Genomic DNA, 22,902 nt, shown 5'->3' with positions numbered 1-22,902 from the left:
AGCCCTTACATGTATTATTTCATTCAAACCTCACAGCAATCTGTGAAGTAGATAGCAGTGTTATCCTCATTTCACTGATGATGAGACTGAGGCAGTAAATGACAGAGCCACAGGATAATAATTATTAACACTCCAAAGCACTTTAAACTTTTGCAAGAGTTTTTTCAGCCGTTACCTTCCTTGGGGTCTCACAATACTTTGATATTGACGGAATAACATAAGCATCAGTTTAATTTTACAAATGGAAAAACTAAGGCTCCAAAACCTTGACTTTTGCAAGGTAGGAAATGAAGGAACTGGCAAAGGAATCCAGATTTTCTGAGTCTATATTCTCTGCTTGTCTCACCATGCAGGCTTTCTTTCTCACTGTAGATCCTCAATACAAGTATTTTCAAAACAAAACTCTAGACTTCTCAAAGCATAAGTCTAGCTCCAGATGGTTAAAAATGTATCTAATTCACCTTTTTACCCCCCACGTCAGGTACAGTGCCTGGCACAGAGCACACTATGAGTCTGCATACTCCCCAGACGCCCATCTTCCTCCACCAAACTCACTTCTCTGTGTTCACGCTACCCTGCAGTCCTTGACCACCTTCAGAGCCATGGTTCATCCTCTCAAGTCATCACTCTGAGGAGGCGAGAGTCTATATAAATCCTCAATCCAGAACCCAGAAAGATAGGAAAACTGAAAGCTTTACGTTTGATGCCAAAACTCACTTGATGACTACGGCAGTCCATCTTCAAGATGGCTCTCAGTGATGCCCGCCCCCCGGTATTCACACCCTTATACAATGCCCTCTCACTCCAAGGTTAGCTGGTGTGACCAATAAAATACCATAGAAGTAACAGGATATTATATGCGACTGTGGCTTCCATCTTGGGCTTTCTCTCTCTCTAAAATCGCTTGCTAGGTAGGGAAGCCAGCTGCCATGTTGTGAGAACACCCAGGAGCCTATGAAGAGGCTCATGTGGTGAGGAACCATGACCTGCCAACATGCCTGTGAGCAGGCTTGGAAGCAGACCCACCATCCCCAGATTACCAATGCCTCAGGCACAATTTGAGTGCAGCCTCAGAGAGACCCTGAACCAGAATCATTCAGTGAAGCTGCTCCTGGATTCCGGACCCACAGAATCTGTTTGGGATAAATGTTTGTTCTTTTAAGCTGCTAAGTTTTGGATGTAACATGGCACACAGCAACAGATAACTAATACAGAGACAAAATCCATTATAAACTGGCAGAAGGCAACTTATAGTCTCTATTTACCCCACTTATTGTGAATATCCAAATCATGAGCTGTGCAAATATTAATGTGCTTGTTTTATGAGATATCAGCCCAAACCTGGCCAGGGATATTGCATAATGGATGGTTTATACACCATATTACCTTGCTGGAATCTGAAAAATTTTGAATCTTCAAACACACCTACCCCAAGGGTTTCAAATAAGGCACTGCAAACCTATATCCACTTTTTCTAAAATTCCTTTCCTGATTAACCCCACCTCGGCATATAAGAAACATCATTTCTTATAAGAATGTCTATACCTCTTAGAATCTCCACCATATAACCCAGTACTTGATTATGAACTGTATTGAATTCTGTTGTTTTATAAGTAAATATTTGTCTTTCCACCTAAAAGTTAAATTTCTTTTAACTTTTTAAACTTCTTTTAATTATGAGGCAAACTCCATTCCTCATATTAAACCTAAACTGTCATTTCTCAAGACATCACCATTTTTAACTGACAGGATTAGTAAAACATTAAGACAGCAAACTTGTGTCTGTCTCTTCTTTCTTCCCCTCCTCCAATTTATTTTACCACCGAGGACTGCATTTGTTAGCATTGGGACTGCATTTGTTAGCATTGGGACTACATTTGTTAGCATTGAGTCATACTGGGGTACAATGATTTTAAAACCTCAAGCTTTTAAACATGACTTATATGTTCTGTATAATGTTCAGTTTGTAACTTTTTAAAGTGTGGATATAGAGAGGGATAAGTAGGAAATATAAGAATTGGTTATTTGGGGAGCTTTTTTACTTAACAGTATTTAAAAATGCAAGAGTCTGGATGTGAAATTATGTAAATTTCACTCAAATACTTATGAATCAAATCACTGTTGAACAAAAGATTTGTTGCTGTGTAATTACTGTCTTGTATGCATTTGAAAGAATTAAATATAATGTTTGAAGGAAAAAAAAAAAAGGCAAGAGTGTTCCCTCTATTTCATCATCCCTACCAGAAATTCTGGGTGCTACTGGGTACACAAGCTCTGAATAAAATCTCCTAAAAGTGAGTTCACAAAGCAATACCCACAATTACAGACACACAGCACTGGTCCAGACCCCCATACACCCTCACACTCAAAACCTGTTTATCTTCATGTAACTACCCCAGAACGTTATGTAAAAACAGCATCTGAAAGAAAAAGAAGCTGGCTCTCTGAGGAATTCTGGAAATTTTGCACATCCTCCAAGTGCCCTTGTAAACAGCAGCAGATGCATGAAATAATCATTATCGGGGGAAAGATCTATTAGCCTCCTGATGATTGGCCCATCTTAAACCTTTCAGCAAAAGAGCAATTTTACCTTTCTACTTTCCTCTCTTGCACCCTCCCTCAGGCAATAAGAAGGGTTACTAATCAGTTTTTCATTTTCTTTCCTGGAGAGATACCAGAATGGAGCTATAAGAATTCAGGATAAAGACTTTACAAATAAAGGCCGAGGAAAAACTCTGAGTGATATGAGCTCTAAAACCATGGCCATAACCATAAATTATTCTAGGCCTTTTAAATAAATAAGCATTTTCAAAAAAGCCAAAAAATTAAAATGCAATGCAGTTGGTATCATTCTGAAAAGACATTCCACATAAGCAGACTCTTTTCCAAATTGGGAGGGGGGAAGAAAAAGATTCTTTAGGACAAAAGAGTCTCTCCCTCATAAAATCTACCCAGAAAGAGTTCCACAAATCCAAATGCCAAGGCTGCAGAAGGTAATCAAGCCAGATGTAGGCCTAGAAGGACTTAATTTAAGCGGGGGGGGGGGGGGGGGGGGGGGCGGAAACGGGGAAGGGTTGGGAGCATGGAAGAGATGGGATTGGCAATAAACCTAGATGATTTTCAATAAATTCTGACCTCTTCCCCTATAATCAGCTCTCAGCCCTTCCTCCCTTGCAGGCTTCAAAGAAACTGAGGGTGGGTGAGCACTGAGAAATTACCAGACAGGAAACCAAGAGACAGGGTTCTAGGACCATGTGCTGGGCTCTGGCAAATCACTGCCCCTCCCTGGGTCCCTGTTCCCACAGCTGTGGGATGAGAGGACTGGATTAGATGATTCTAAATGCCCATGCCGAGTCTAGCGTTCTATGGTAAGTGAAAGCCAGGCTGTTGTAACTCATGTCATCTCTTCCACATTCTCCCCGGGTGTCTGCTGCATTTTGGAGCAGCATCACAGGGCTGAATTAACTAAGGACATGTGACCACACTCAGATTTGGTGCAGAGAACCAGACAGTTGAACTACTGGGCAAAGAATGAGTGGCTGGCAAAAAAAAAAAAAAAAAAAAGGCAATGACAAGTAGAAACCAATTTGTGTGAAAGATTTTGACACACACAGCTGTGGCATTATCTAGATTCTAGACATTTGAAATTTTCTTCACAGCGGAAAACTGCCTGTAGCCTGTGTATCTACTGGGATTTGTCAAGTGTTTGAATACTACCAATTTTAAAATGCACAATCCAGACAAAAGCTGTAGAGCTTCTATTATGCCACTTTCAATACCACTAAGATTTGCTACCATTTGCCCCAGTCATAGGGAATTCAATTCCATGAAGCCACAGTTGCTCCCTAGGCTTCAACCTGCAATCACACTAGGAATCCTGGAAGTTCAAGGTTGAAAGGAAGTCATGGGGATTGGGGAGGGTGTGTGCATTCAAAAGTGGTCTTCTAGCCACCTACATTATTTTCCCAGGAGGAGAACACTGCCCATTGCACTCTCAGGACAAATCTCTAGCAAATTCTCAGAGTGTTGCCAAGTAATAGATGAAATCCGCATACCTATTTAAATGACATTAACTTTTTGAACATGCTACATCTTCACCTACCAAAACTAACGAAGAAAGTTATTCATAAAACATATGCTAATACTCTTTTCCAGCCCTCCATCAAGTGATTTACAGAAGAGCCTGGAAGGATCAAAGGCAAATCCTTTACACAACGTAAACAGCAACACTCAAAAGCTTATACAGAAAAGATTTTGGAAATCTAAATATTCAACAACCAAGGTTTCAAGTTACAAAAGCAACAGCAGCATGACTAAAACAATCCTTCTATCAGTCTTTCTTCAAATATGACAAATATTTACTGAGCACCACCATGGGCGCTCAGGGATTTAAAAGTGAATAAAATATATAATACTTAACTGCCACCAGGAAGTTTTATAGGAAATTTTGCTCAAAATATTAAATGTCAAATTTGTTTTAACTGGGAGTGTTTTCTCTGCTGAATTACACACACCTACCCTGCCAAGGAATTAGTAAAACTAAACAAGATGCATAGATAGGCATGTCAATCAATGGAACAGAAATGGGAGTCCAGAAATTAACCTTCATATTTATTGTCAATTGATTTTTTGATAACAGTGCCAAGACAATTCAATGGGAAAAAATCCTTTTTTCAACAAATGAGCTGGGGCCACTGGATATCCACACGCAAAAGAATGAAGAATGGATCATAGACCTAAATGTAAGAGCTAAAGCCATAAAACTCTTTAAAAATATACAAGTAAATCTCCATAACTTCGGCGTAGGCAATGGCTGCTCAGATATGACTCCGAAAGCACAGGAAACAAAAGGATAAATTGGACTCCATCAAAATTTAAAACTTTTGTACACGAAAGGACACTGTCAAGAAAGTAAAAAAAAAAAACCCATAGGAGAAAATATTTTCAAATCAAGTATCTGACAAAAAACTTGTATACAGAATATATATATATGTATATATATATACTTTAAACACTTATACGCAATGATAAAAAGAAAAATAACCCAATTTTTTTAACTGGCAAAGAATAGATATTTCTCCAAAGAAGATATACAAATGGCCAACAAGGACATGAAAAGATGCTCAACGTCACTATTTTTCAGGAAAGTGCAAATCAAAATGACAATGAGATACCACTTCACATCCAAAAGGGTAGTTATAATCAAAAAGAGTAAAACAAGTGTTGGTGAGAATGTGGGGAAATTGAAGCCCTTAGACATTGCTAGTGGGGATGTAAAATGGTGCAGCCACTGTGGAAAACAGTTTGCAAGTTCCTCAAACTGTTAAACCTATGACCCAGCAATTCCACTCCTAGGTACATATGCAAGAGAAATTAAAACACATGTCCACAAAAAGACTTACACATGAATCTTCATAGCAAAATTATTTATAATAGCTAAAGTCCATCAACTGATGAATGGACAAATATGGTATATCCATGCTATGGACTATTATTCAGCAAAAAAAGGGCTGAAATACTGATACATACATTATGAATGAACCTTGAAAACATTATGCAAAGTGAAGCCAGTCACAAAAGACCATATATTATACAAATCCACTTATATGAAATGTCCAGAATATGCAAATCTGTAGAAGCAGAAAGATTAGCGGTTGCCTAGCAGGAGCAGGTAAGAGGGTTGGGAGGAAATGAGGAGTGACTGCTAATAAGTATAAGGTGTCTTTGTGGAGTAATGAAATGTTCTAAAATTCATTGTGATGGTGGTTGCACAACTCTGTAAATATATGAAAAGCCATTGAATTGCACACCTTAAATGGGTGACTCGTATGGTCTGTGATTTGTATCTCAATAAACCTGTTTTTAAAAATTAAATGAGAAATTAAGGAGTCAAGGAGGTACACTCCTTGTACCAGGGAACCTAGAAAGTAAAGAGGTGAAAGATGTCTTTTCTTTCTCAGATTCACTGCTTATGTCGATCTGGAAGTACTTTTCTTATTCAGATTAATTCACCCAGTCAACAATCGTTCATTGATTCCTTAGGAACTCGGCTTGACTTGGGGATCCCATAAAAAAGATATAGTCCCCTCCCTCAAGGCTTTCCATCTCCAGTAACAACAACTCCCTCTCATTAGGCACAGGGCTCAGGGTTTCACGTGCAGTATCTCAGGATAATAAGCTGGAGAGCTTGACCCTAATTTTACAGATGAGGAAGCTGACTCTAAGGGTATGTGACCTGACCACATTTACAGCACTAACACATGGAAAGGAGACCTGAAGCCAGATTTATCTATGACCTAGACCCATTCTCTCTTCATCTTACTATACTGCTCCCAGGGCAAGGTGGGCAGGAAAGTACGGAAACTCCTGCAATGAAATGCAGGTCTGATTCAGGTCAGGAGAGGGCCTCTCCAGTGCTTCACCAAGGAGAAGTCTTCAGAGAAGGTGGCATTTGAGCAGAACCCTGCTTGACGAGAGCTGGGACTTCACTCAAACAAGGTGAGGTGGGGTGGGGCTTTCCGGACAGAAAAAGACCAGGGTGAGAGGGAGTGTGGAGAATTCGGACTAGAATGCAGCTCCCTCTGGCTAGAATCCGTGAGAGGCATATGGTAGCAGTGGGAGGAAGGTCAGATAGAGGTGGGGTCCGATCATGAAGGGCCATGGTGCTCAGGAATATAAACTAAGCCACGGAGGTTGAGAACCCGTGGGAGTATCCAAGCCAGGGTGAGAAAGGCCACGCTAAAGGCAGTCACAGGGGATCATGCTGGTGGCTACTACAGGTGTCCAGCTGAGAACTGAGAGTGCAGATCAGGGCAGGAGCAATCAGAGGAGGGGAGAAGAGATGAATCTGCAATATATTTAAGAGGTGGAATTACAACACCTGGAAGGCTGTGGAAATTTACAGAGAGCCCAGGCGCCAGAATCCTGACCAGAGGGGCAGAGGGCCAATAGCACCCACAACTCCTACCTTTCCTCCTGACTGAACCCCTCCCCTAGTTGCCAGCTGCCTTGGGAAAATGGATTCCACCCCCACCCAGTCCCAGGGAGCATCTGTTGCCCTAAAGGTGATCCCATTGCCATTATAGCTCAAGAATGGCCACAAGACTTGTTCTGCTAAAAGACACAAGGGAAAGTCTGATGGGGAACTTGGGGAGAAGGAGTCTTCTCTCCTTTCTGAAGAACAGCCTGTCTCTATTCCCAACTCACATATTGCCATGTGCAAATATTGTCTCTAGAACCATTACCCATCTGCATATGACCCTGTCTCCCAAGATGACAGAGCCCAGAAGAGATGGAGAGAAGCTGGGAACCTGACGTGAACAAATAAGCTTCCTCACGTTAAGAGAATCTGTAATGGAATCTCTGCAACCGAGAATCAAAGCATCTTAACTGATGAAGACGGAGAGTGGCCTCATTCGCCAAACTAGGCAGCACAAGAAGAGAGAGTCTGGAGCGAACAGAAGGGCTTAGACATCGAGTGTGACCTCCAGCAGGCAATCAGAAATACAAGTCAGGTAAGAGTGAGGAAGTCTGGACTAGGGGTACAGATGCGAAGTTTCAGCATCCCAGTGGTAGCTGAGGCAATGTGAATAAAAATACAGAGACCTGAAAAGTCACTGGTACCTATGGATATCGAACCACCACTGTTCCCCCACTTCTAACAACCACCCATGCCTCTCAGAGAGCCAGTGTCACTTTGGGCAGGGGTGGGGGATTAGATAGCCCAAACTGGAATTCAGAAAAAAAATTATGAGCAAATAACAGATCACACATAATGATAGCTATCATTTATTGAGCACCTTTTATCCTACGTGCCTAAAATTCTTTTCTCAAATTTGCACAGTCATCCCATGAGGCAGTTATCACACTCCTCAGCTTACAAATGAGGAAAGGGAGGCTAGTTCAAAGAAGAGTCCTGTGGTCCATCGCAAGATCAACAATTTCATGGTAAACCAGGATTTAAACACAGGGCAGGATAGGGGAAGGGGAGAGATTGAAGATGACCACACAGCACCCCAGTTAGGAGGCTGGTTGGTGCAAAGTGGGAGCAGTGAGGATGGTGGATAAAAACCAATTTTGACAAGTGATAATTAAGGCAGCAGAAGCTCCAAGACCGCTTCTCAAACACGGCTCTGAATGAAGAGCAAAGTGGGACGTGAGTGGTTTAAAAACTCAAACGGTCTCGGTGGGCTAGCTCAGAAACTTGACCCCCATTCAAGTCACTGTTCCTATGGAAAGCTGTATTCTACGCAAGGTACTTTTTACCCAACTTCCAGGACGCTGTGCCCACAGAGTTGGTAGCGCTGAGCATCACTAACTGCGCTTCCTTTCCCTGCCTGCCACAATCTCCCTTGTTTTAACTTCCACTTGGCATGTCAGTATCCTTGAAAACAAACTTCTTACCCCTTTGGAAGCCACTGCCAGGCCCTCTCATGACTTCAGCGATTACTGGGAGAGCCTCTGCAGAGAGCCATCTCAGCCTTTGGGGATTCAGCAAGAGTGTTTAGTTACAGAGAAATGGATTACCAACAGGCGGCACTAAGGAAAAGTGACTGTTTCACTTTAAAAAAAAAAAAAGAAAAAAAAAAAACAGGAAATCATGGTTCAGAGGGCACAGGAATGCAATCCACATTTCTGAGAAGGCTACAGACTCTCCCAAGTGTGGTAACAGGCTTTTTGAGTCACAAACTAAACTGGCTGGTTCCTGACCTTAACACACCTAGTCGAGACCCAAACAAGTGATAACAGAGGCCTGGTTAAACTTAACACGTGAGACTTAGAAACAAATCTTGCTACGCAGGAGCAAACGTCAGTTACTCTTACCCCCCAAAGCAGGCTAACCAGGAGCATTATGTATAAGCTGTACGCGTGGCTAAAATATCAGAGACAAAAGCTCGGTCAAAGCAGTCAACCCCAGAGAAGCTGCAGGGTTATGACAAATCTGATGTCTGATGTGTCCTGTTTTATAACAGGCCTGCAGAAAAATCCATTGTGCGTCGGAATGAAAAACTTAACATTTGTCATAAAAACCCAGTATTTAACTTCTCAACCCTGTGTTTTCCATTATGCCTTAGAGCAGGGTCAGATGAGGTTCAGGAGTAAAATGGGTGGTACAGCAAGATTAAAAATTATACCAATGGTCCCCGATTGTGTAAACCCACACTGTGAAACCAACTGATACTGTTCTCCAATGGTTTACAGACTAAGAGACAAGGAAGAAAAGCAAAGTGTGAGGATCTATTATCCATTCGTGAAATATGCCCTTCTTCCAAAAGACTCTCGACCTATAAGGGGAAAGTTCTACTTTTTAAAAAGAGAGAGAGAGGGAAGGATTCAGTAGTTACTTCTACACTACAAAGATGTTGGTAACTCGTGTTTTCTAAAATGGCCGCTAGTCAGCTCTTCAATGCGCTACATGCACCCAGTCCACTGCACCATCTCATTTTCTACCCATTATCAATATAAAAATTAGAGTATCTTGGCAACAGATTTTTCACAGTGAGATTCTCTTTATTCTAGGTCTTTTCGAGTAAAAATAAAATGGCAAAGGAACCTCATTATCCAGAAGATTTTCAATATGGCCTATTCCAACGGTAACACTCCATTCATTCTTCTATTCAAATTACAGTGAATAAGCATCTATTACATGTGGTGTACAGCTCTAGCTGCTGGGGATCACGGGCGAGGGCTTTCAGGCTTCTGGGGGAGACAGACGTGTCCAGAAATAATGCCTGCAGGGTGGTAAGGGCTATAACAAGAAGCGTGCAAGACACTGACAAGCACTTAACTTTGCCAGGGCACGCCGGTTCTAAGTCTTTCTAGCAGATGGGACGCTCGGTTCAAGTCTTAAAGGATGAGCTCAGATGAGCGTGTGCTTAGGGAAACACAAAACAGTGCCACTCAGTGGGAATCCCAAGCATAAGGCACAAGCAAGTCTGGTATGTTTGGGAGACTGAGCATTTGTGCGTGCCCATATAGAGCAAGTCGTTTGGGTAGGCACACAGAACTGCTGAAGGTCTAGAGCAGGAAGGGTGGCAAATCAGACAGTGAAGGGTGGACTTTATATGCAGACAGGAATGAAGCACTAAAAGAAAGAGAGGATAAGGAACGGAGGAGAAAGAATCTAGACCAACATTTTCTGAGGGTTTACCACATGCAAAGCACCTTGAACTTATGAAGTGGGTATGACTTTGTTCCCATTTTACAGATGGGGAAATTGAGATTCAGAGAAGAAAAGCATCTTTCTGGAGGCCCCACAGCTAATAAGTAATCAGTGGAGCCAAAATGTAAATCCAGGTGGTCTGATGCTACAGTCCATGCTTTTCATCACTTCAGTATATTGCTCCTAGTCTAAGAATATTAAGCAAGTTAAAGATACAGATTTCATACTGTTTTCACTGACCTATAAGGCACATGACTCACTCCTCCAAAAGAGAAAAAAGAAGGCATCCAAAAGTCAGTTTGCATCCAATGTGTACCAAATAAAGGAGAATAAAGGAAACTGCTACCCTCCACAGCAGTGGTTCTCAAATGAGGGTGATTTTGCCCATCAGGGGACATTTGGCAACATCTAGGCAGATTTTTGGTTGTTAGAACTAGGCAAGAGGTGCTACTGGCATCTCATGGGCAGAGGCTACAAATACTGCTAATTATCCTGCCATGGAGCAGACAGCATCCCACAACAAAGAATTGTCTGGCCGGACTAAGATACAACCTGACACAAACCACTGAAGAAAAGATGAGTTTCCCATCTTGTTTTGTAATAAAAATAACCAACCATTGTCCATACAGCTAATGGACAGTCGAGTCTGGACTTCTGACCCTGCAACTTAGATTTAACTCTAACGCCATCTGCTACGGTCTGAACGTTTGTGCCCTTCTGAAATTCATATGTCGGAAACTTAACTCCCAAGGTAATGTGTTTTAGGAGGTGGGGCCTTTGAGATTAGCGCCCTTATTTTTAAAAAAAGGCCAAAAGAGCTCCCTAGGCCCTTTTGCCACATGAGGATACAACAAGTTTTCAACCTGGAAGAGGGCCCTCACCTGACCATGCTGGCCCCCCGATCTCAGACTTCCAGCCTCTAGTACTATGAGAAATAAATTTCTCTTGTTTATGAGCCATCAAGCCTGTGGTATTTTCTTATAGCAGCCTGAACAGACTAAGACACCACCCATGCTCAAAAGAAACAAAAGCTCTGCATTCGTTTAAGTTTAGTTCAAAGTCCGTTTAAGCTTAACATTACAGAATTCAAGGACAATTACACTAATGGGGCTGCAAAAAGTACGATTCACCATCAACCAAGAAAAGTGTAAGTCCCTATAAGAGGATAGCTAGCCATTACCTGCTAGAGGTAACAAACAATTCTTTCCCCATTATATTGCTTTTAAATCACTTTTAAACCATAAATGATAAATGACATTTTTAATAATTTTTTTCAAGAAAAACTTCTTGTAAAATTGAGGGGGCACTTAAGTCTGAGGATGTAATGTATAACATGGTATTTAGAGGTGATAAGGCTGTATTGTATAATTGAAATTTGCTAAGAGAATAGAACTGAACTGTTCTCAACAACAAAAGAATGTAAATATGTGAGGTGATGGAATGTTAATAACTCAATGGTGGGATGGTGGGAATCCTTTCACTATATATATATATATATTATATCATCACGTTGCACACTTTAAATATATTACAGTTTCATTTTCAATTATACCTCAATAAAGCTAAAAAAATACTTTCAATCATTTTTTAAAAACAAAAAAAATATGAAGGGGCATTTATACAGTAGCTGATCTTAAACAGTCACAACATGGATATCATATCTGAATTTTAGAAACCTAGATGCAGTGTGGAAGAGGGGTACTTCTATCCCAGTTACATCTAATTTACTAATTTACTAACCACAGCCTAATTTACTAACTACAGCCAATCTTACATTAACAGAAATGTTGGTGTATGATTACTTGCTTCAACCTATGTTTATAAGGTCCCTGACTGTGTACCTTATGTAGTTGATATTAAAAGGTATAGATATACACTTAATGTGATTTGTGAAAAACTATTGTTTTTCACTTTTTCCAAATTTTCTCAGATGTTTTCTTTACCAGTCCAAATGGAGTGAAAATTACAATCCTTGGTAAGGGACACGCATATAATTTAAGTCCCCAGCTTCTGTTTTTCTAGTTTATTAGGAAGTTTCTGATCAAAACATCAAAATTGACTCATAATATTCCCTCAGGAACCTCAGGATGATTAGGAAGTAACTTCATTTAAAAGTTAACGGATGAATCTAACTTTGTGAATTGTATGCTATATCTCAATAAAGCAGTTTTTTTAAAAAGTTAATGGAATTTCCATCTTGCTGTCATATTGGTTTCATTAATTTAGTCAAATACACTGAGGCAAAAATAAGCACCTCAGTGTTTATTACATTACTACTCAGAGGACTAAAATCTTGCTGAAATGAAAATACTAATCTAGTTCACATTTGCAGCAGCAATTATGAGGACTAAATCATCAAACCTTGTGATTTTTTTCCCTAAAAATCTTTTGCTAATCAAATGACAACTTATAAAAGTAGTCTGAGCCACATTCAAGTTTTGCTTTCTAAAAGAACTAAAAGAAGGATCTCTACCTCCCCCAGGACATAACAAAAGTTTCCCTGAACAAACAGTGCTCAAAAAACCAAGAGACCAACCACAGCAGAAATTCTTACTAAAATAAACAACAGAGATAGCAGCAGAGAACAAACAGCTAAAAGCTATTGTGTGGCTCGACACACAACCAATAACATTCAGTTTATATAAACTTGGGTTTTTAAATCTTGCAGAGGGCTCAAACTACGAACTGCACGCAAAAGACTTTCTGCTTGACAAGGTGAGGTTAGCTCTAAAACAAGTTAAGAAGGCAAATTGCTACATCACATTAGTATGAATACAGACACTGGGTTTTATTTTTCTAATTATTTTTAAAACAGAAAATTATTTTCCATTTAAGTGCTACTCATCTTAACACATAAGATGTGTAACTATTGTCTTCAGGCTGAAATGCTTTCCATAGGACACACGTTGGTTTTTTTTTTTTAAGTTGATGAAAAACTTTGATCTGAGTTGCAGAAAAATCACTTCATAACTAACTTTTCAATGAGCAATTTGGTGCTTAAAGAAATCCAGAGAGTGTTTTTCAAAATAGCACACAGAAAAAAATGTTTTACCAAGCTTCTCTCATATGTTTTCTACTTAAATTTACTACAATTAATCTTCTTTAACCTACAATGCATTATTATAACAGTAATGCCAGCAAATTCTTAAGTAACTATTTAGGAATCAGTAAAATTCCTTCCATTAAGGGATGAAATATGTGAATAATTTTACCACAGAATTAGATATCTTCATTTGAGAAAGAATGTGAAAAGGGGTCATCTCAAAATAAATATTAGATAATATTTTTGAAAAAAGATTTTTCTATTTTAATTTCAGGGGAAAATGTCACATGCTTAACTTCGATTTTAATTAGTGATAATCAAAATTATCAAGAGTACTATCCTGGGGGGGAAAACACTGTAATAGTAGTTATTGGCTATTAAGTTTGAAGTAATTGCTTACTATTTCATTTACAAACTAAAGTAGGAGTTAAAGAAAAAAATAATAATAATAAAGCAGGAGTTAAAGAAAGTGCCAAGTAAGTACAGAACAATAATATACATATATTCATTCAATGTTTGAATACCATCTACGTGCAAGATGCTGTTCATACGTTATACCATTTGTAAATATATATATATGTGTTTAATTTAGTACATACCACAAGCAGATAGGTGCTTAACACATGCATTTTATGGTAGCATGGTAGTTACAGATAATGTGGTTAACTTCAGCAGACATCTGTGTTACACATATGGCCATCAAAATAATTGTGGCATGCTTTTGTGACACTGAAAGAGGGCAAGCCTGTTGCAAAATGATTACTTCCAACAAAAGCATGCTTAAATTATTGTTCAGTTAAATGGCACATATCCAAAATAACAGCATTATAAAGTTGCTATTGCATTTGAATTCCTCACCAATTTTTGACCTATTTGTAAAACAAGATAAGCAACATCAGGATATAAAAAGTAATTATGGATCAGGATTTTTAATTCATGTTTCTTTGACAAAATTATTCCATTTGATTCTGAGTCTTGGCTGCTCTCATGACAGAATAATGTACATGTTCCACAACTGACAGGAGTAGGGCTTTCATGATTAAATAGGAAGCTCACACACCAGATGACTTTAGACTTCAGAAAGATTTCTATGTTTTTTTAGTAACAGATCATCAGTTATCTTTCTCTAATTGTTTCGAAGCCAAAGAGAATCTATGTATTATCAAAAATGTATGATTTTTTTTTACTTTTGTCTATTTTGTGCTCACAGTACTCCAAAGAATGTTACGTCATCTTGTAAAGTAAGTTCTTTTCCTGATTTCATAGGGGTGGGGGGGATTGGGAGTTGGAACATAAAAAGCTAAAAATATACAATGAACACTCTCCCCCGCCAGAGTCTTTTATTGTCCTCGAAAGGAAACACTAAATGAGAATCTGATTGACTTTTGCTTATTAAAATTACAGAAGAAACAATATTCAAAACAATTTCCTAAAGGGTTAACTGTATCTTGTGGCTTTAATTGATCATTTTTGCCCTCTTTCTCTGACAAAAAAAAAAAAATGACAGCTGTGAAATTAAAATTCTGTACACCAAGAACGGTAATAACAAAGCTGAAGCTTTTGGCCAAGAACATTTACTCTAGTGTGCATAAAGCTATGTAAAATCTGATTCACACAAGGAAATGCCCAGAGCCTACGCCATTAGGATTAACTTCTGAGATGACAAGACTAGGACAAGACAATTGGCAGCCTGAACTTGATTTCTCAGACAGCCTCCTTGGCGGGGGGAGGGGGACGGTTTCCCTTCATCAGACTCAGCTGCTGAGGTATCTAAAATGCCTAAATGATTTAAAACTGAAGGAGAAAGGGAAACAAAACACTCGGGATTCCAATCATCTCTAGGTAGCTACGTTGTTGCGAGAGAAAAACTAGCGCGCAGGCGCGTCAGTCAGGTTGTCAACCGTAAACATACGAGCTCGCCAAAATTAAGGAAGTGAATGTCCGCAAGCTCCCACAGCCTTTTTGTTTGGGTTCTCTAGGTTAATACCAGTAATTGCATTATAATGACCTACGAAGAGACGCAAAGTTATTACCTCGTTTGGAGAGATGTTTACTTAAATGCTGGGATAAACCAGGTGGCTTTTGGAAAAGGAAATTATTTTCCGGCCGAACGTAGCATTACCCAACCACAAACACAGGCGACACAATCACAACCACCCAATAAATGTGTTTCAACGAGTGAATTATTTTACTTCCCCAATAATCCTATCAAGAAAAAAGGTCTTCAACAAAGCCGAGGGAGAGCGTGCCTTCAACACTGTATGCTGCCCGTACAATCAATTCTGCGCCTCTTTGGGAGCTGCGGGGGCCTTAAACGCTTTTGGAGGAAAACGACGTAGGGAAGTTTGGGTCTCAGCTGCAGGACGGTGGATTGCAGCCGAGAGCTTGGTGCATGGACCCTCCTACAAGGCGTCAAACTTACTTTCCTTTATGAAGGACTCAAAGTTAACTCACCCTGACACGTCCTCCCTCCACCTGAGCGCGGGGGGCAACTACCGTTCGTTCCCACCGTGCAGAGACGCCACCGCCGTCCGCCCCGCCCGGGTGACAGCCCTGGGACAATGCCGCGGAACCCCCGAGCCTGCCCGGCTACGCACCCCCGACCCCGAACATGCCCCCGGCCCGCGCCTACCTTGATGCCCTGCTGCTGGGTGGTGAGGGTTAACTTGGATTCATTCAGAAGCAAAACTTCGCAGTAAAATTCTTCCGGAACAGCGCAGAAACAGCCCATGTCGGCTGTGGCCGGCCTCAGCCAGAGGAGAAAGCTGCGACCCAGGCGCTGAGCCGCCCCCTCCCCTCAAGCGCGAGGCATTAAGTTATTGTCCGCACCGCGGCGAGGTCGAGAGGACCAGTTCCCGGCGGGGTCCAGCGCGGCGTGGACCAGCAGCGCGGCGCGGACCAGCAGCGCGGCGCGGACCAGCAGCGCGGCGCGGACGTAAGGTAAGGAGGGCGGGGAAGCCCGGGAGAGAGTCAGCGCCCGCGAGCGGCCAGGGAAGCGCCGGAGGAACTGGGCGCAGAGGGCGGCGGCGCGTCCCCGCGCATCCTGCGGCTCCGGCTCCTCCGAAGGCGGGGGTACCGCGGCCCCAACCGCAGCCCTGGGGACGACAAAAATCTCCTGTCAAAGGATACAAGAGGCAAGAAAAGGGAGGGACGAGAGCTCTAGGCCGTCCCCGTACTTGGAAGCCCCTAGAAGCTCTGCAGCCGCCTCCACCCACGCCCGCCTGGAGCGCTGCAGCCACGCACCGGCCTCCTCTCCGCCTCCGGGGTCCCCAGCGGACGCGCACTTCCAGCTCCGACCCCACCCCGCAGCCCCCGGTCCGGTCCGCCGACTGGGGAGCACTCGGCTGTTCCTTTGTGTCAGGGGTACCCACGACGTCCCGGCCACACTGCAGGGGCAGTGGCGAGGGTCGTCACTCAGTCGGCTACCTCCACCTCCACGTTCCCAACCCGCGGGCACCGAGAAGCCCGAAAAGGGTCGGAAAGGGCTTCGGGCTCCTTACCGCGACCGGCGAGTGGAGGTCAGCTCGTCGCGGGGCGCAGCTCCCGTCTGAGGATCCCCGAGTTCATCACGGGGCTACGTGTAGCCAAGTTGAAGCTTTCCCTCCGAGAACCCCCTGTCCGGGCGGCGGAGTGCTGCTTCCCCGGGAGATTCAGAGAAGCGGGCAGTCGGGGGACTTGCGGGCGGAGGAGCGGCCGCCCCGGCTGGGAACGCGGCCGGCGGGCTGGTGGGGTTTGCCCTGGGCGCGCCAGGCCGCAGCGGCTCCCGGGAAAGTTCTCTTGGCGGCGCAAGGGATGGCGCCCCGGGCGGGAGTAGCCCAGGTGCAGCTGGGCCGGGCCCGGGCGTCTACAAAAGGCCCTGGAGCGAAGTGGGGACCCAGTGGCCGGGAAGGGGGCGCCCCTTCTGGGCGGGGTCTCCGCCGGGGATGGAGGGTGGAGCGGAGGTGGTCAAATGGCGAGGTGCGGAGAGGTCCGCACAGGAACCTGCGCGACGCAGGAGCGGGTCCGCCTAGCCGTCGCAGGCCCTGGCCCGGCTCGCTGTATGGGTTTCCCGGGGAGACCTGGAGGCTTGCTCTAGGAAGGCAGGCGCAGCGAGGGTCGGACCCCGGCTTTCCGCGCTCCCAGTCCCACGCCCTCCGCGGGACCGGCTGTGTCCAGGATTGGCGGGCACGATAGCTCTGAGGCTGCAGTGCCTCCTGGTGGGAACTCGTGTCCGTGCACAAGCAACCGAGGCTGAGCAGCGGGTGAGGCAAGGCCCCCGCTGGCCTTCGGAGCAGGTGCAGTTTGTGCACTTCAGCTGGGAACCAGGAGCAAGTTAATGCAAGTGAAATAGGAGACACAAGGGGAGGACGCGGGCCGGGGAGGACGCGGGCCAGGGTGGACGGTAGGCCTCCCAGAAATCTTCTCTACTTTACATTGAGTATTAGAAAGAGCGAGAGTTTGGGTATCAGACGGTTTTGAGCTCTCTCCTTTACCACTTTTAAACTACGGAGCCCAAGTGCGAAAAATTTGCTTAAAGCCTAGGACGCTACTACTTAAAAAAAAAAAAAAAAAAACACCTGGCATCCACAGCACAGTAGAATTATAGAATGGAAATGCACAATGCAACTTTAGAAGGAATTTCCTCCCATAGTGGTTTGCCACAAAGGACCTTCTGTAGAAAGCCTCCTTCCCTGTTGTCTCAGCCCCATCTAAACATAAATTAGCACAACCCCCAAAGCGTGATAAACCCACTATGTTTGGTATGAACTTTACCTAAAGCTAAGAATCAAACCCTGCTTTATCTTTCAAACTTACCGTGAAATTGAAGCAGGTTTCGAAATTCTAACCAAATTCTGTGTCCAACTTTGGGTTGCACTGGCAAAGTTTTGCCTCCCGTGAGCTGACATCTTATTATTCTAGATTTTAGTGTCTTTACTTGGGGAAGCTTTTCTTTTCTGTAATATAATTCCTCACACAAATTACCAAATGTGACTGAAAGATTGCATAACAGATTTTCATTCTTTACCACAATATCCAATAGAGCCACCTAAGCTTACAAAAACAAAAGATAAGGCCCAAGTGTAATCATTTGCTTGCCAGTTTTGAGTTTTGCTGCCCCCTGTTTTATGTTCTTTGATTTTGTGATTTTGTTTCGCTTTACCTCCAATGGTAATGGAAAGGCTGGGGGTTTGGGGTGGGGCAGGGATTCTGTTCTAGGCTCCTCACAAGGGAAAGTACAAAGCCATGGAGTCCTATACATATGACAGCCTTTTCTGGATGACACATTTTCTTTTCCATGTCTTTATTGGGATGGAGAAAACAAAATCCACTTAACACAAAATTAGAGTTTCCTGGAGAAAATAGGAATTCCACAGGTGTTTTGTTGTTGTTGTTAAACAGCCTATTGAGCTATGGAAACCAAGCAAGACACTGTGGGGCCTTCCTGGGAACAGACCCCACCCTCATGTCCCCTTGCCTCTTGTTTATATTATAGAAAAGCCTTAGTCTTATATAAAACCTTAGTCTCCTAGGCCTTCCCCAAGTTCCAAAGGGAAAATTTAATCAGAGAAGTGAGAAAATGCAGAAACAGAGGAAAACAGTGAAGCAAGACAAAATAATAATAGTTTAGCCATAAAACAAAGGACCTTTAGTTCCTCCTCAAGGGCTTATAGATAATGTTCTTAGCCGTATCCTTGAGTTGTTTTGAAGATGCTAAAATCCCACCAGGTGGAAGGAGTTAACTGCATGTAGACCCCAGACCAGTTCAAACCAGAAGGTTGGTGATGTTAACTTCTGAAACACCACCCTGTTACCTCACCACCAACCATTCAGAAGGATATCCACCCTCTCCCTCACCTTGTCTTTAAAAACCCTTCCAGGAAAGCCGTCGGGGAGTTCAGGTCTTTGTGACCATGAGCTGCCCGTTCTCCTTGCTTGGCCCTATGTTGGGTGCCTTGCAATAAACACTGAACTTTCATTCACCACAACCCGGTCGGGAGATTGGCTTTACTTTGGGTGGGCTAGCAGACCCAGTTTTGGTTCAGGAACATTATAACTGGCACACAGTAAACTGTGTATATTTGAAGGATACAGTTTGTAAGTTTTGACTTATGCATACATGAAACCATCACCACAGTCAAGCTAGTAAACCTGTCCATCACCCCCTAGAGTTTGCTCCGGTACCTTTGTAATCTCTCCCTGTCACTCCTCACCACACCTCACCTCCCCAGCAACCACAGACCTTCTTTCCGTCACTATCAGTTATCGCCATTTTCTGGAGTTTTATATAAATGGCATAATAGTGCCAACTCTTTTCTTTTGGTCTTGTTTATTTCATTTAGCATAATTATTGTGATATTTATCCATGTTGCTGTGTATATCAATCATTTGTTCATTTGTATTATTCAGTAATATTCCTTTGAACATGTGTATGCCACCATTTGTTTATCCATTCATTTGTGTGGTTTCTAGTTTTTGACTATTACAAATAATATAAATATTACAGATCCTGCTATGAGGACTATACTAGTGAGCTCCGGCCGCCAAAACAAAAAGCCATAGACTGGGTGGCTTAAACAACAGGCACTTATTTTCTCACAGTTCTGAATGCTGGAAGTCTAATCAGGATGGTTCCTTTCTGTTGAAACCTCTTCTCCTGACTTACAGGTGGCTGCCATCCCACTGCATGCTCCCATGATCTCCTCTTTGCTGGGAGCTGTTGGGGAGAGCATGAGCTCTGTGTGTCTTCTCTCATAAGAACACTAAACCTATTCTGTCAGGGCCCCACCCTTATGATCCTTTTAACCTTAATTACCGCCTTATAGGCCCTATCTCCAAATACAGTCACCTTAGGGGTTAGCGCTTCAACATATAAATTTGGAGGGGACACAGTTCAGTCCATAGCAAGGATCCATGTCTTTGTGTGGACATGTGCTTTTATTTCTTTTGAAATAAAAAAGAATAGAATCATTGGACTAGAAGATAGACAAGTGGCAAATAAGCACATGAAAAGATGCTCAACATTATTTGTCATCAGGGAAGTGCAAATTCAAATCACCGTAAGATACCACTACAGTCCTAATAGAATGGCTACTACACCACCATACCAAGTGTTGGTGAGGGTGAGGAGCAATTTGTGTTCTCATACGCTGCTGGTATGAATGTAAGATGGAACAACCACTTTGGATAACACTTTGAGAGTTTCTCAAAAAGTTGAACATATAACCATCCACAGGATTTTGGAGGAAAACTTTCTCTGCCTATACAGAGAAACAAATTAACAAGATACTACTCAAACATTTTGTCCCCAGGAAAATCATATAGTTTTTCAACATGTGCATAACATAATACAGTCTATTTAAAGCCTCGTGTCAAAACCTTTGATCTCTCTTCAGAGATTTTTAAGAAAGTATTTTCTTTGGTCAAGATGACATTTTGTCGTAATAAGCCCATGTAGATGAATCAAATGACAAACAAATTCAGAGTAGATACAATTTTATGGAAATATGTAGACCATCTGTGAAGGACTGCAGGAATCTCATCCTGGAAGAAGCAGTTTCACTTTACATAAAACAGGCCCCTACCCTTTGCTGAAACATGCACTTCAAAATGCCAGACACAGCATTCTGTTTAAAGCACCATATTCTCTTTAAGATGTGTTTAAACAATCTATGTCTTATGTCATCTTTTTATAATTTTATAATTTCCAAATTTCAGAAAGTTAACTAATTTGAAAAAAGAAAAAACACTTTTAAAACATTGACATAAATAAGTTAATTACTTAAATACCTGAAGGCTATGCAGTAGAATCACCAGGAAGACTTGTTAAAACACAGATTCTGGCCCCATCCCCAGATCTTTGACTTCAGTGGGTCTGGAATGGGGCCTGAGAATTTACATTTCTAACAAGTTCCCAGGTGAATGCTGCTGCTGCTTGGGAACTACACTTAGAACCACTGCTTTAGAGCTTATCTCTCAAAAAAAATAATAAAAGTTGTTCCTAATTACCTACAAATAGTATTTTAAAAGGGGAAAGTTCATTCTTTACCAGCAGCCTCCCTCTTACTCTACCGCATCCATCAAAATAATGCCTGTCAAAGAAAAGAGTATTGAAGACCTTGCCCAGTAGGTTACATCACAAAGAGTAGTTTTTAAGGAAGGGAGATATCCCTATTTGAGTTTCATCATATTATGGCCTAGTCTATTCGGATACCCTCCTCATTTTTCTTTCTCATATAGTATGTACCCAGGCGCATCCAGTTTTTAAGCCCATCCTGCCTTCTGACTCACTTCATATAAATGTCATTAACCAGCTATCATCCTCTCTTCTAAGTAGTGAAGCTTTAGATCCCATTTGTTGAAATGCCTCAAAGGTGTTACTCACATTTCAAGGGATATCATCTCCCAAGATAGTTATCTAAGCTGTTTCTTCATCCTTGTGATCTCCATATAAATGTTCTTTGGGGTTTAGGGGAAATTCTAATTTTGTACAGTTTTGGTTTTTTTGTTTGTTTGTTTGTGTTGGGTCTTCATTGCTCTGCGCAGGCTTTCTCTAGTTGCAATGAGCTGGGGCCACTCTTCGTTGCAGTGCAGGGGCTTCTCATTGTGGTGGCTTCTCTTGTTTCGGAGCACAGGGTCTAGGTACACGGGCTTCAGTAGTTGTGGCACACGGACTCAGTAGTTATGGCTCTAGGGCGCAGGCTCAGTACTTGTGGTGCACGGGCTTAGTTGCTCTGCGGCATGTGGGATCTTCCCGGACCAGGGCTCTAACCCATGTCCCCTGCATTGGTGGGCGGATTCTTAACCACTGCACCACCAGGGAAGTCCCTTTTGCACAGTTTTTAATCCTTGTTGGTGAATGCATCAGTATGGTTCGTATTTGGTATAAAAGGTTTGGAAACTTGACTTTGAAATACCCTAGTCTCCCCTTATCTGTTCAAATATATACTAGCAAAAAATGGAAGCAGGGGAGCTAGTCAATAAGTCTAGTTCGTTTGGGGATATTTTTTGAATTTTTTAAACAGCAGATTAACATCTTTGCCTGTTGGATTGAGATTCCAAAGATTGGCAAGTGTGGGTTAAATGGGTATTTTGATACATTGTTGGTGGAATTATAGATTGATTCAGGCTTTCTGAAGTGCAATATGTCATAAATACAATAATTTAAATATGCATACACTCTGACACAGAAATTCAATTTCTAGGAATTTATCCTTATCAAATAATAGACACAGATGTATGTAAAAAGATATTTACTACAGCATGTTTATAATATTAAAACTTTTTAAACAATCCAAGGGCCCCAAAATAGGGAGTTATTAAATTAATTTTCATGTATGTGTATAATAGAATACCCAGCAGTTGTTAGAAAAGATGAGAGTAATGTATATGCACTGACATGGAAGTTCTCTTAGGTAAGCAGTGAAGTAAAAAGAGAGCAGCTTATATAATAGTGCAAACAGAAACATCCATGTTTGTTTGTTTTTAAAAGAATGTTTGGATTTTTTACAATGAGCATGAATTAGTTTAAAATAAAAATCAATCTTTATGTGAAATAATTGTCAAATTACCAGTTAGTGAAACTGGCCTTCATTTAAGAATGAATGCCTTTTCTAAGTCCTAACCTGGATGCTAATGTGTTGACTATTTTGCCTGGTTCATATATTCTGGTTTGTGCCCTGAATAAAGCATATCAATTTAACTTTATTAACATCAATTT

The 22,902-nt window shown here is 42.0% G+C and overlaps 1 protein-coding gene across 6 annotated transcripts in view; it reads right to left on the bottom strand.

Annotated features, from left to right (window-relative positions):
* EPB41L4A (erythrocyte membrane protein band 4.1 like 4A) overlaps positions 1–16,834 on the bottom strand; it is a 257,679-nt gene extending 240,845 nt beyond the window's left edge. For all 6 annotated transcript variants that reach the window (XM_060143396.1, XM_060143392.1, XM_060143390.1 and 3 more), the window contains exons 1-2: positions 16,706–16,834; positions 15,838–16,300 (exon numbers count right to left, since the gene is read on the bottom strand). In XM_060143396.1, the coding sequence (XP_059999379.1) occupies positions 15,838–15,936 (99 nt within the window). In that variant the 5' untranslated portion in view covers positions 15,937–16,300; positions 16,706–16,834. The remainder of the gene's footprint in view (positions 1–15,837; positions 16,301–16,705) is intronic.
* Between the last annotated feature and the right edge of the window lie 6,068 nt (positions 16,835–22,902).

The sequence above is a fragment of the Lagenorhynchus albirostris genome, chromosome 3 (genome assembly GCF_949774975.1).
Source record: "Lagenorhynchus albirostris chromosome 3, mLagAlb1.1, whole genome shotgun sequence".
In the NCBI taxonomy this organism is placed as follows: Eukaryota; Metazoa; Chordata; class Mammalia; order Artiodactyla; family Delphinidae; genus Lagenorhynchus; species Lagenorhynchus albirostris.
This window is presented reverse-complemented; position numbering and strand designations above follow the sequence as displayed.